Source organism: Rattus rattus, chromosome 4, assembly GCF_011064425.1.
Source record: "Rattus rattus isolate New Zealand chromosome 4, Rrattus_CSIRO_v1, whole genome shotgun sequence".
NCBI lineage: Eukaryota > Metazoa > Chordata > Mammalia > Rodentia > Muridae > Rattus > Rattus rattus.
In genome coordinates this window covers 164,851,438-164,866,343 of record NC_046157.1, presented here as the reverse complement: position 1 = coordinate 164,866,343, position 14,906 = coordinate 164,851,438, and the positions used below count along the sequence as shown (strand labels likewise).

General features: G+C 47.4%; 1 protein-coding gene across 1 annotated transcript in view; it reads left to right on the top strand.

The window, feature by feature from the left end:
- Ankmy1 (ankyrin repeat and MYND domain containing 1) overlaps window positions 1-14,906 on the top strand; it is a 52,235-nt gene that overhangs the window by 4,717 nt on the left and 32,612 nt on the right. The window contains exons 2-4 of the mRNA XM_032899781.1: window positions 4,885-5,044; window positions 8,225-8,411; window positions 11,280-11,423. Coding sequence (XP_032755672.1) covers window positions 4,902-5,044; window positions 8,225-8,411; window positions 11,280-11,423 — 474 coding nt within the window. The 5' untranslated portion in view covers window positions 4,885-4,901. The remainder of the gene's footprint in view (window positions 1-4,884; window positions 5,045-8,224; window positions 8,412-11,279; window positions 11,424-14,906) is intronic.

The window sequence follows — 14,906 nt, the reverse complement described above, 5'->3', positions numbered from 1 at the left end:
AGGAAAGCAATATGTGGTCAGAAAACAGTTCCAATCTCAAGGGAATGAGTTAAGTATGAATGACCCTGGGCCGGGGGGATGACTCAGCCGTTAAGAGCTCTGACTGCTCTTCCAGAGGTCCTGAGTTCAATTCCCAGCAACCATATGGTGGTTCACAACCATCTGTAATAGGATCCGATGCTCTCTTCTGGTATATCTGAAGACAGAGACGGTGTACGCATATACATAAAATAAATATTAAAAAAAGAACTGTTGTCTAAGAAGGTATAAATAATTGCCAGAGAGAATAAATAAAGTGTTTTTAAAAAAAGTATAAATGGCTCTGGCTGGCAGTGTGGCTTCAGATTGTCCCAGACTGCTTGTTCCAGTGTAGAAAGTTTCAGCAGCATTTATAGCCACAGAACAAAATTAAGGCATTTTTCAAATACATCGGTGGAAACATCAGGTGAGTGGGTTACGGCAGAATGGGGAAATTTGGCATAGGTGTCAGATATTCTCTGGTGACGTTTCTTAGCCTTTGGGTTGGAGGGAGCTAGTAGTCTGTCAGTACAGTCCAACAGTTTTACCTAATAGTCACACATTTTAATGTATATATTGAGGACATGGTTGCTCCAAGGTATGGTTAAACAGAAGGTTTTTATTTTTTATTTATTTTGTATTTTCCAGACAGGGTTTCTCTGTGTAGCCCTGGCTGTCCTGGAACTCTGCAGACCAAGCTGGCCTCAAACTCAGAGACCTTCCTCCCTCTGCCTCCCTAGTGCTGGGATTAAAGATGTGCCCAGCAGAAGGTTTTTATTGTAGAAATGGGGGAGAGTCTAGCCAGAGGCATCTGGAAGAGTCCAGAGCGTGCACCGCCCCCCCCCACACCCAGAGGGGAGGGGGGAGGGAGGGAGAGGGAGGAGACTGAACATGGCCAGTAGACTGGACTAGGCCTTGGGAGGAGAGAAGAACAAGAGAGAAAGAGAAAAGAGGACTGAGAAAGAGGGGCCAAAAGACGGAGCATAGCTGAAACATCAGGGTGATAAGGACAATGGGAAAGCGGGAGGACGCCTATGAGCTGGGGGTGTTTGGGGCAAGGGACAGGTGAGAAAAGCCAGCGTTCCTTCTAGGCTCTGCCCCACAGTTACCTGGCAACAGCCAAGTATGCCTGACTCAGTGTTAAAGGGATTGTTTGCCCTCTCCTCTCTTCCCTCTCTTCCCCTTTTCTCCCCACTCCCCTCTCCCCCTGCCCTGCCTTTGTCTCTACTCCCTCAACTCCCCTCCTCATGCCCTGAATAAACTATTCTATGCTATACCCACTGTGTGGCTGGTGCCTCAGGAGAAAGGGATGCCTCAGCATGGCCCGCAGAGGCACCCCCTTCCACCTCACCATACCTTGTCTATCAAACATACCCTGGTTCTTTCTTTGTTATAAAACACACCAAGCATGGACTCTGAAATGTGTAACAATACTTGAGATACCGAGGGAGCCTGGAGGCCAGCATGTGCTTTGGCGTGCTAATAGGATAGCCATTTGTCCCTTCTGACAGCCATAAGTAAATGGCTCCTTTGGTAGAGGGGAACCAGCTTCACAAGTTCCAGAGGAAGGCTGGGTTTTGCCAGAAGCAGATGTGGGCAATGCATGGCCATTAGGGGGCACTAATGAGAGCCCACATTTAACTCTGGACCTGTAACGCTCCAGCTCTCTGTGGTCTGGGTATTCTGATTGTCTAGTCAGTGTTGTGGAATCTTTAGCTGGGTATGGTATTTTTCTACTGATGATATTCCCTTAGTTTATAGGGGCCACCCACTCAGGTGTAGATTCCTCTATCCCCAGCTCTGGATGTTCCCATATGTCAGGGAAGGCTCACTCTGTGATGCTGTCTAGGTTACTTTTCTGTTGCTGTGTGCTAAGATCTCATGACTAAGGCAACTTATAAAATGAAGCACTTAGTTTGGGGCTCAGGGTTATAGACGGTAAAGGGATCCATGACCATCATGGAGGAGAGCATAAAACAAGCATGCAGGTACGGCTCAGAGGCAGTAATGAAACAACCACAGGTGCGGGGGTGGGGTGGGGGGAGCAGGGGATCGAGCAAGCATGGAAGCTAACTGGGAATGTGGGTGCTTTAGAGACCACAAGTCCCACTCCCAGTGACATACTCTCCCAGTGACATACTTTCCCAACACCTCATCCTTTTTAGATAGTTTCGTCAACTACCCATCAATCATTCAAACATGAGTCCGTGCAAGGCATTCTTATTCAAACCATCACAGAGGGCCTCAGGAATGGGATTGGGCTGATGGAATGAGGAGGGGTGTGAAAGTCTTTTCTGTCCTATCTAGTGGCCAGCATGGAGGCCAACTTTGGGTAAAGGCAGGGGACTGGGAGAAGCAGTCGGTAGAGTTTGGGACCACTGAATCAAACCAGACTTGGAATCCTATTCTGAGATTTCTCCATATGCTTCCCTAGAGGGTACTGAAGGTGGGTGTTGTTCCAAAGTTTCTGATCTCATATTTCATGCTCAACTCTACCGAACTCATGTGTTGGTTACCAAGTCTGTGTACCTCTGGGTTATCCCCAGGGTAGCTGGAATATACTTTCTGAAGCTGGGGTTTTCTGGAGAGGAGTCCTGACTCTGGCCAGTTGTGCTGATTGACTATTAGTGTGAGTTGACAAACCAGTTCGACAGGTGATGACCCACATACTTAGTTTTCAACACAAATAGCGAAAAGAACAGAATAAGCCAATTATTGGGTGTATGCATGTAGTGGGTAAATTCTTTATGGACCACTTCTGAGCTGTTTTTGCCACAATATAAAAGAGGTCTTGGGATAATGTGTTGCTGTCTTTAACAGTCTTATCGTGGGTTGAAAGCTAAAAGTTTAAGCCCCTGAGAAGACACATGGGGCAGCATAGTTCTATGTAGAACAGCCCTGCTGTTCAACCTTCAGCCTGGATTGTGAGGCCCCTACTGTCCCTCATACTCAATAGTCCTGAGTATGGACCACATTACTGTAGCAGCAGCATATGGGAACGGCCCACAGACACCATTCCTCAGGCCTGCTGAAGATCGGTTGACTCAGAAATGCCAGGGTAGATCAGAAAGCCTGCCTTTACCTCATCCTTCTATGGCTCCCTATGTACAGACATTTTCACACCTGATCTAGTCAGTCTTAAGTTATTTAAAGGCAAGGGCCAAAACAGGGTGAACACACACACACACACACACACACACACACACACACACACACACACGCCAGCAGCAAGGCCAGCCCCCTCAAACAATAGAATTTTCACTCAGCACATGTCACATATATTTATGTGCTTTTCTCGGACAATGGTTTTGGGCTTGGGCCAATTGATGGGTACACATCATCAGTGGCACCCTGCACTGTCTGTCTTCCAGTTTTTGTGAGAGCCTAAAGTCGCCTTCTAGGCAATCGAGACAGAGTCCTTTGGGAATCCCACTTTTCTCACCATCGCTTCCAAGTGTCAAACCCGGGTCTAAGTGGAGAGTTCAAGTCGTCTTCTTTGTCAACGTTTCGGTCTTCAGCAGTTTTAGTAGAAAAGCCTCATTTCCAGCCAGTGAATCACTGAATTCTACAGCGACAGCGGCGGTTCAGTAGGAACCTTCATGTTTGCAGACACCCAGTTTGGCAACCAAAGCCGCCAGTTTGCTGAAAGCAAATTGGCCTGAGATCCGCTTCCAATCATCAACCCCTGGAATCTGCCAAGTTTACCAATTCGCCAAAATTTTAAAAAGCTAGTGTTACTAGGGTTTTTTTTTTTTTTTTTTTTTTTAAAACGAATGTTAGCATACTATGAAAACATTCCTTTTGCATATTTTGGGATGATGTAAGGTCTTATTCTGGTCCAGGCTGACCTCTAACTTGCAGTGATTCTCCTGCCTCAGCCTCGTAAGTGCTGGGATGAGCCCTCACTATGCCTGGGGAACGTGTATGACAAACTGGAAATATAGCTTCTTGATCTTTGTATGCTAAGTATCCATGTGTGCATATGTGAAAAGAAATATAATTTTGGCACATCATGTCTTTTGGCCCAGCCTCATATCTGCCTCTCCTCTCAAGGTCCATGGGACCTCACCACACTGGTATCCAGCCATTCACTGTGCCTCTGGACATGTACTCCTGTGCATCCTGTCCTGGAAGCCCCTCTCCCTGAGTTTTCTCCCTTCTGCCAGGACCAGGCTCCACCCACTGCATAAAGCTGGACTTAGCACTCAGAAGGCCTTAAGGAAGCCTTGGCCCCAGTGTTTTCCGCCCAGCGTTTTCTTTGTGAGTGCTGGTAGCTTCTGGCTCAGAGGCTAATTCACAGAGCGTCTTACACGTGGACCCAGCACGCACAGAAGGCATTAGCAATGGCAGAGCCTGCTTTCTCAGCTCAGGGATTGGTGGTGTTTGAAATAGGCCGGTAGCAATCACACTGCTTTCGAGAATTGGCCAATTAGCGAGGTTTGCCCAGCCGGTCTGAATGGGGGAGGAGTCAGCACAACTTGGCTCGGGATTGGCTGTGGCTGGGAGGGACGTCTCCATGGCAACGTGACGCGCTTTTGTGCTCAGTCTACCTGGTTACTCTGAGACGCTTCACTGCTCTGAGATGCTTGGTGTGATTTAGACCGAAATGTCTGTCTGCTGAGGTCAGTGGGCAAGGTTAGATCCCACATGGTCTTGACGGCCCTTACAGTGGCGACCGCTCTTGGGAACACTAGGGAAACCTGTCCCCACTCCCACCCCTGAAGGCCATGATCCCTCAGGAGCTAGAGGGGTCTACTAGAAGACTCCTAAGAGGATAGGGCTTAGTGGATAGGACTGCGGGCAGTTCCTCCAGCTGCCACTGTCCACGGTCCTGAGGGCGAGTTGTGATCAAAGATTTGTTTCTAGGTTTGAAGAGGAGAGAGATGGAAGAGGTTCGTTCTATTGTTACCCTGGACTCCCAAGGCTCGAAAACTTTCAGCTCCAGAGGTCTGGAGGGGCAAAGTGGTCGGACTCCTAACACTGAGAGCCAGGATTCCTCGAAGAGCTACACCTTCTTCTCCAGAAGGTGCAGGGGGGCCCTCGAGGGCAGAGAGGTGTAACTAGCACCATGGGGTCGGTCAAGCATCAGCTGGAATTTAATATTGGGCAGTCCTTAAAAATTCCCTAAAAAGGGAGCCTGGCGTGGTGGCACCCTACTTTAATCATGGCATTGGGAAGACAGAGGCAGATCTCAATCTGTTTAAGGCCAGCCTGGCCTACACTGGGCAATCCAGGCATCTAGGGCATCTAGTGAGACCTTGCCTGCAATACTATTTTTTTACTGCTACTGCTGCTGTAGCTACTACTACTACGACTACTAAGTTGCTAAAGGTTCTTTTACCCTCCCTAGCCTAGTCCCTGGAGAGAGAAAACTCTCAATATTATACCGATCCAAGGGGAAAAATGATGCAGGAGCGATAGCTGGTATCTCATTCCTGATCTTAGGATTGTCAACAGAATCCACTTCCAGGCCGCTGAAGGAATGAGTCCATTCCATCCAGTTGGCAGCATAGTCCCTTCCCTACTTTGCTACTCTGTTGTTAATTGTAGAGGCTGCTTGGGCCAGGAACCTCAGCAGAGCCTTGCTATAATGCCCCCCTTCCCCCACCTGCCCGGCACTCACCATACTTGCCCCTGCAATGGGCTGGGGGTCGAATGCTTCTGCACCTCAAAACTTGTTGATGCTTTAATCCCAATTCGATGGTGCCTGGAGACTAGACTTGGGAAGGCTATTAAATTCAGACGAGGTCATGAGGGTGAAGCCTCATGATAGCACTAGAGTTCTTATAACATGAGGGGCCAGACTGGAGCTCTGCCTTGTTTTTTGCCTCTCTATCTTTTCTCTGCCGACCAACCGGAGCGCGCATCTACAAGGTTCTAGGACGCAAGACTTCATGAGCTCAAATACACTGATCCCTGGGCCTGAAGCTTCCAGTTCATAAAACCAGGTGGTTTGCAGTAGCTGCCCAGCAGACTACACAGTGTCTATCTCACAGCTGAGGAAACTAAATCGTGACGGGAGCCAGGAGCCCAGTTAGGTTGAGCAATTGGAAATGGCAGAGCCAGGTGACTGGGCCTCTTCTGAGCTGACCGCCCATCTCTGATGCCTCTTCACCGGCCTTAATAGCTCTCTCAGTTATGGTCTAATTTTCTTGATTGACTTCACAATTATTTTTTTTTTTTCAGGAAAAACATTCCCTTCCTTTCCTCTTATTGATAGCCTTTTCCAAAAATTATCCAAGTGGTCCTTGTGCCATGTTGGAAAGGAGGAACTTCAGGCCAGGTCGTCTCACTTCGTTAATATCTCTGTTTTAAAAGGTGCCAAGGTTAGATGGTACAATACAGGCTCCGCCCTCACACAGCACCGGAGGTAGAAGCCCAAGAGCGAAGGGCCTCGGGCTCGATGTCCTTTCAGAGACCTCTCTCTGGCTTGTGTATTTTATCTCCCATTTGTGTGCCCCAATGCCCCCAAAGAAGGTGTCCTTCCTATGAGAATAGTCATATTGGCCCCGAGCCTAACTTATTTGGATCACTTACCCATAGGAAGGACATTTCTGAGCTACTGGTCATCCTTAATGATTCCAACTTAAGATCCCAACTCAGGGCTGGGCACAAGGCTCAGTTCTAAGGTTGCCTAGCATGCACAAAGCCCGGTTCAACCCCTCCAGATCTGCACAAACCTGTCATGGCAGTGAGTGGCTGCAGTCCCACACCTCGGAGGTGGAGGCAGGAGGATTGAAGTGCAAGATCATCATAGGCTACACATTAAGCCCGAGGCAGGCTGGTGCCACAGGAAGACCTGTGGGACAGGGGAAAAGTAAAGAATTTATGACAGCCTACAACAGTGCCTTATCATGAGAGTTTGAGCGTCTGTCCTTCCTGGCTTCTTTCTGTATAATGATAGAGAAATAATATAATACACCAAATAGTTCGTCTTCTCACAGTGGGAGTCTTTCTTTATTGGGTGGATGCTGAGCTTAGGTTCAATGGCCCTTCACAGGCTCTCAAGAGCTCGCTAGTGTACTGGGTCCGGGGTTTGCTTGTCAGGCTTCTTTAACAGAACAGAATTGACAGAGTATATATGTCATATTCTGTCATGTATAATATTTAGCACATATATAATATATTTATATTATACATACATACATATGCATACATATATACACACACATATGATATATATGATCGCACATATATGATATATATATGAAGTGGCCTACAGGCTATGGTCTGAGTAATCCAACATTTGCCGTCTCCTGAAAGAAAGGTCAAGAATCTGGTAGTTGCTCAGACCACAGGTGGACGTTTCCTCTGTGTATCTTTAGTCTTCATTGTAATACCAAAGAAGTGAAGGAACGCCTCGGCAGCAGGATAGATGAACTTGCCCGCAAGAGTGAGGGCAAGCAGGCAAAAGCAAAAGCTTCCTCCTCCCATGTCCTTTAACATGGATAACCAGACGGTGCAACCAGATGGTATGGCCCTGGTTTGTCAAGAATCTTCTCTCCTCAGATGGTCCAATCCAGAAAATCTTTCACAGGTGTGCCCAACTGCCTGGGTTTTAGTTGATCCAGTTATAGTTAAGTTGACAACCAAGGTTAGTAATCATCATGGGGTCTGAGAGATCCCATTCGTGTTGTGTGCTGCCAGCCTAGCCACCAGCCAGACATTGGGATGAGTCTCCAGAACAGAGGCATCAGCACATAGCATCCCGAGAGCTGAGAGGAGGCTGAGAGGGGAGTGGGTTTAGGCCGAGTTCAACACAAGGTCCAGGGTGATGCAAACCTGCCTTGGGTACGCCGTTCCCTACTGTCGTATACATATTCTGCATCTGTCCCTCTGCCTATCAGTTTACTACCCCTCCAGGTGTCCTCAGACCTTTCCTGGACCTACCTGTGTGTTCAAGGGTCTGTTTCTTGCCCAGCCTGGAGCTCGTCCTGCCAGCTCAGAAGGGAGAACTGTTCTGTGGGACATCTGTCTGGAAATAGCTAGAGGGGCTCACCTGTCCTTACTCTTGTCAGTTTGTGCCCCTTCTTCAGACTTCATTTCCTGTGCAATTATCACATCCTGTATGCCTCAGTTTCTCTTTGAGGAAATCTGGAGCCTTGGGGCTATCTGGAGAGGGGTGTGGGATGGAGGGCAGTGCTTTGAGTAGAGGGACTCTTCCAGTGCTCTGTATTGCTCCTCCTCGAGCCTTCTGTCTTTCCAGGAACCACCCAGGGAATCTCGGAGAGGATGAAGAGTCTGAAGGCACCACGGGAGAGGAGGAGCTGAAGGGGACCTACATGCATCTCATCCAAGGGGTTCAGGAATGGCAGGATGGCTGTGTTTACAAAGGGGAGTTCGGACTCGACATGAAGCTTGGACACGGCGAGTTCTCTTGGCCCACAGGCGAGGTAGGTAGCTTCAGCAGAGTTCTCTCTCCTGAGAGCAGGTGCAGTGGACCTTGTAAGTGACCTACATGATAGGACTAAGGCTTTCTACAGAACTCCAGAGTTCTCTGCACATTTCCACATCATGGTGTGGGGTCTGGGAAGCTATGACTGAAGAAGATAGTCTTTTTTTTAATTCTAGGTGAATGTTTTATTATTTAAAATATTCTTATTTATTCTTTGACAGTTTCATACCTGTATACAGTTTGTCTTCATCATTTTTACCCACTCTCCACTCTCTTCAACCCATCCAACATGTCACCTTCCCAACTTAATGTCCCAGCCCATCCAACATGTCCCCTTCCCATCGTAACGTCCCCTCTCTTTTCTTAAGTTGCTCACTGTGTCCAGTTAGTGTTCCTCACATTTACGTGGCTATGGGACTCCCCACTGGAGCAGAGGGCAACCTGCCAGTGGCCACAACCCAGACAAGAACTGACTTTCTCATCCCCACAGCCATTATCTGCCAATAAATAGCTCCTCATCTAGGACTGGGGCACTGGAATCTGAGGCAGGTCTTGTGCAGGTAGCCACAGACATTATGAGTTCGGAGCACAGCAGCCGTGGCATGCCCTGAAACCAATATTTTACATATGTCCTCCCCATCCTCTTGCAGTCTCTCCCCACTTGTACAATGTTCTCCGAGTCTTGGGAGTGGGAGGTAGATTCAGGCCTCCTACCTAGGGCTGAGTACTTATCAATCCCTTATTCTCAGTGCTTTGACTCTCTGCTGACTGCTGCCCACTGCAAAAAAAAAAAAAAAAAAAAGAAGCTTCTCTAGTCAAGGCTGAGGGCAGCACTAATCTGTGCATATAAATCACTAGAAGGCAGCTTGACAATATACTGGTTTGGCAAAACAACACTAGTTAAGTTCCTTCCAGGAGAGCAAAATGTTTTAAAACTTCAAATTTCTGCAGAGACTCATGTATTTTACCTTATTGAAATCGCTTGCTACTTAAGGTTAAAATGACGGCAAAGGACGCCCTTAGCTATAAAACGAAGATGCACCTAGAACCCCCAGGCTGCGCCCAGGACCTAAGTGGAGACTCTTCAGAGGCAGGGACCCAAAACTGGGTCCGTGACCAAATTTGTGCTTTCTGGTATCAGTGGTTGGGTAAGATGGCTCAGTGTATAACAGAAAGGGGATGCAGTGTATCTGAAGCCTGGAGGGTCACCGGAGGAGCAGTGCTTTAATGACTTCCAGTTCTGTCCAGTCTGGTGTTGCTCATGGCATCCGGGGAGCGATGGGCTCCTCTTCTAGTCCGTTGTTCCACGTATGACTCTCCCCGAGGCAAGGGTTTCTCTAACTTGGTGCCCGAGACTAGAGCTTCCTGGTCCAGTCCTTTCTCCAGCATCTAGTCCCTCCCATTTGTCCAAGAAGCAGGAATTTCTCAGTCCTGTTCGTTTCTAAAGTCTCATGAGCCCAGCTCCAGTCAGGAGGCTATGCTGATCCAGGGAGCCGTGGCCGGGGGCAGGAAGAGGTAGGCATGCTGTGGCCATCTACTCTTTCTGGTGGGAGCATTTCAGAGCAGGGGAGCTACGTGGAGGTGGGGTGGGGTGGGGAGTGTACGTGAATCACTGGAGGTATATTTACCTAGAGGAGAGCAATGGTGGTGAGCGGGAGAGAAGCTATTTAGGATGGCTGCCATTGCCGTGAAGAGGCATCATGGCCAAGACAACTCTTATGAGGACATTTAATTGGGACTGGCTGGCTTACAGTTTCAGAAGTTCCATCCATAATCATCACGGCGGGAAGCATGGCAGCGTGCAGACGGACATGATGCCGGAGGAGCTGAGAGTTCTACATCTTGATCTGAAGGCAGCCAGAAGTAGACTGTCACACTGGGTGTATCTTGAGCATAGGGGTCCTCAAAGCCCGCCTACACAGTGACACACTTCCTCCAACAAGGCCACGCCTCCTAATAGTGCCACTCCCTATGGCCAAGCAATTCAAACAGATGAATCTATGGGGTCTGAGGAGAACTGAGATGTCAGGATAGGAGGAAGGGCACCAGTCCTCTAAGACCCTGAATGGGAGTAGCTGTGGGCAGAGCCCCCAGCAGTCCTGGGACACACGGATGTCAGGAGCCAGTTTGGGGCTCCGTGATAATGGTGATGCTAGAGTGTTTGTCTCAAGTCTTCATCCGGCTTTTCATGTTCTTCTCTGAACGTCTTCATATCTGAGAGCTCCTGGCCCAGCATCTTCTGAGGAGGGAGATGCCACCTAACAGCATACATGTCAAATACAGAGCTGGGGCATTGGTGACACCTTTCCTCTCTTTCCCATGCCCTTTGATATACCCACATGACATACTCACCTGAAGGGCTCAGGCAGGACAAGGGCACAGGGGCTCACCATGGACCCAGGGCTGAGGAGTCATAAGTCAACCCTACCTTGTTCTCAACTAGGCTCTGGGTCCCCTATCAGCAAGCATCCTCCAGCCAGCCTGGCTTCTGTTACCTGATGGAGAACTCATTAGGGTGGGGTTGGGACTCCTAAGAGGGGAGGGTTCCGCCAAGCCCTAGGTGCTGAACCCACGCAGTTCTGAACTTCCCAAGCTAGTCTGAACCACAGCAGAGGGTAGGGAAGGGGAATTCCTAGGCTGGCTGCCTGGAGTCCTCTCTGGGTATTCTGAGTGACCAATGTCAGTTATCACATTGGCTACCTGGACTAAAATCTTATTTCTGGGCTCCTGAGAGGCCTATCAGAGCCCTGGGTCCTCATTCAATCAGGTGTTGTAGCCTGGCTTAGCAGTTACCTGAAGGGGTCAGGGTTCTGAAGGTAAATGGCTTCTCCTAGACGGGAGGCTCACGGACCTCTCCTCTCCATAGATCTACCGTGGGCAGTTTTACCGGGACCATTACCATGGCATGGGTACCTACTCATGGCCGGACGGCTCCAGCTTCACAGGCACGTTTTATCTCAGCCAACGAGAAGGGTACGGCACCATGTACACGAAAACAAAGTTGTTCCAGGTGAGGAGACCCTGTGATCACGTGATAGATGGGACCGCCCATGTGTTCACGTGAAGGGCAGGGTTACAGTGTGTTTATGTGAGGAGAGAGGCTGCTGTGAGAGCACAGGTGAGGAGTGAGTCCTGTGTGCTCATGGGAGGGGTAGTTCCACTGTGTGTTTATGTCAGAGGGGCCTTTGTGTGTTTAGGTGAGGAGTGGAGCTATTATCTAGGACACTAGAGAAAAAGATATTTAGGCTCCAGAAAGTTAGCACAGAAGTAGCTTTCTCATTTTAGACTATAATACTACCAATAATAAGGATCTAAATAAAAAAAAAATAAGAATGCATCTATCTCCTCCCAGAGGGATGTTACCAAGTTATGTATCTTTTGGAATAAAAGTGCCATGAATATTTATTTTTAATATATGACATGCATATTATTCAAAATTTGCCCCCACCCCCACCCTGAGGGGAAAACCACACATGCCCGCCCACCCCTTGATTTATTAGATATAACTTACAATCATACCCACTCTATCATTAGAAAGTTCTGAAAGTTTCAGCAAGTGTAGGTTTGTGTGCTCTGGGTACTGAATATCCATCCCTTCCCCACATCCATGCCTCATGCCTTTGTAGTAAGTGTCTCCTCCAGTTAGCCAAGGCGAACAGGCTGCCTGTAATTGGGCCTTTGCCAAAGAGGGCCACAAGGTAGAGCCAGGGCAGGTCCAGCGTCACGGCCCAGTGCTCCTGTTGTTTCTTTGGTTACTGAAGCCTCTGTGGTATGGAATCAACACAGCTTAACTGAAAGACCTTTAGGCTGTTTCCTGTTTGGGGTAATTGTGAATAAAGCCGCTGTGTACACACGTTTGGTTGGTTTTGGTGTGTGCATATAAACAGTAAATGCATGGTTTTGTTTGCCTGGGAAAACTTGTATGTATAGTCTGAGGGCCGTGTGTCTGAATGCTCCCGACTATGATGTTTTGTCCTGACCAATGGATGCAGGACAGCAGTCTACATCCTTGTGATCCTTGTTACACTCTCAGCCCCCCTTTCACCCATCTGATCAAACTGCACAGATTGGCCTTGAACTCACTGGGTAACCCACACAGATCTCAACTTTGCAATCTTCCTGCCCAGCTTCTCAAATAGCTGGGCTTATAGGCCTTTATCTCTGTGCCTCCTCAGCATGGCTGAATTTGTAGTGTTCCTGCTCTGTTTTTTAAACCTGTTTGTTCTTGTGGAGGTCAGAGAACACCTTCCTGAGTTACCACATTTACCCTGGCTCAGAGAACGGACCTCTGGCCACTGGGTTTGCATAGCAAGTCTTTACCTGCTGAACCTCTCATCCATACAAGGCTAAACTTTTTTTTTTAAATAAATACATTCTCTGTCTCTCTGTCTCTGTCTCTGTGTTTCTGTGTCTCTGTCTCTCTCTGTCTCTCTGTCTCTCCCTATCTCCTTCTCTCCTTCTCTCCCCTTTCCTCTCTTCTCTTTCTTCCTTTCTTTTCATCCAGAAGGCCTGCAGAACCAGTTCCCCCTCCCCCCTCTCTCCCCAAACCCCTCACTCCCCACCTCCTCTCTGCCTCCCCCATTCACTCCTCCTCCATTTCTCTTCAGAAAAAGGCAGGCCTCCCATGGATGTCAGTTAACCATTGCGCATCAAGCTTCAGTAAGACTAGGCCTCTCCCCTCACATTGAGGCTCTATGAGGCGACCCAGGAGGAAAGGGTCCCTAAAACAGGCAAAAGAACGAGACAGGCCCTGATCCCACTGTTAGGAGTCCCGCAAGAAGACCAAGCTATGCAACTGTAACATGTGCAGAGGGCCAAGGCCAACTTTCAAATGCATCTCAGCAGTCGCTGACCACAGGGTTTCCTGACTCACGCACTTCCGCTGTTTATATGATTTTAGGTCGAATGTAAAGTTTTTGTTGTTTATTTTCCTTTCGTCTGTTGGCTCTGCCGGTGACTGAGCACGGTGAGTTAGAGTGCCTCAGCGCCATTGAAGAAGTGTAAAGTTAGGCCTTAAGGTTTCTATGCTCAGCCTGATTACTTTGAGACCGTGTTATTTCTTTTATAGGTAGCATTTTAGGTTTATTGTATGTCCCTGTATTTGTTTTATGCCCCTTTATCATAATAAACTGATGTAGACTTTTAAAAAATGATCCCTTCAGGTCAGGTTTAGTGCCAGCCTTGGGAGGCAGAGGCAGGTGGATCTCTATGAGTTGAGAGCTAGCCTGGTCTATATTGCAAGCTCTAGGATAGCCAGTGCTATACAGAGAGACTCAGTCTCAAAAACAAACAAATGAAAAAGACAAAAAAATAAAATAAACAAAAACCCTCTTCACTGTTTCATGACCCAAAGTCTAATTTTAATGTTAGTAAAGTTATATAAATTTGGGGATATTATTTTCATTGTGCTGTGTCTGTCACCATAATTTTAAATAATTTGGCAGTGTTGGAGTAGAGCCCAGGGCCATCCATACACATGCTAGGATTATGCTCTCCTGAGCTACACCCTCAGCTCCCACAGATCAGATCACAAAGATTTATTAAGACAAAAACAAAAGGCAAAATATCTGAAGAGCTTTGACCATTAGGTATATTTAAAAGTGATATTTTGAAAAGACTGAAGTAAATACAAATACTATAGTAAAATGAATTCCACCTCGGGACGGGAGATGTAGCCTGTGTGGTAGAATGCTTTCAGAGCGCCCACAGCACTCCGAGTATGGTCACCAGCACAGCATAAACCAATGTGGCAGTGCATGCCTGTGTTCTACAAAGTGCCCTCAGGAGGACCACTGGTTTAAGTTCTTTCCTGGCCATTTATTTCAACTCTAGCCTGAGATATATGAGACCCTGTCTTAAAAAAATTAAAATTTTGTCCAATTTTTTACTTGTTTTAGTGTGCTACTAGAAAATTTAAGATCGTCTGTTTAGCTCATGGTTTCTCCTCTGCTTTTGACGAGGTACGATGGTGTCAGTAGACACACATTTGGGATGAAGGCTGTTGCCTTGTGTGTTCTATGCTGGTCCCACTGTCCAACATTCCCCTTTCTCTCTTCTGGCCTCCATTTGGATTGGCAGAATATTGAAAAAAAAAAAATCATCTCGCTCTGACTCTTATTTTAAAAGTGCTACGCTCTTTATCCTTTAGGACTTGCACAACATTACAATGTATGATAAGGTCACGGTTTGAAAAACACAAGACTTGAGTTTAGACTATTTCAACTCCATTTTCCTATTCTGAGTTATGTGTTATCTTTATAATTATTAAAGGCACATATTCCCATACTTTTGGACAGAATATCAGGAGATGCATGCTTTTTTTTTTTTTACATCAGTCTTTGCATTCTTCTAAGTGGAGTCATCTGTATGTTGTATGTCGTGTTACCCGCCAGCTCGGTTCTTTTGAGACTCCGTGTTTCTGTGAGCCACTTGGTTTTATTATAGAGAAGTGTTTCACTGTGTGGATATCACATGGTTTTGCTGCTGTGTTTTT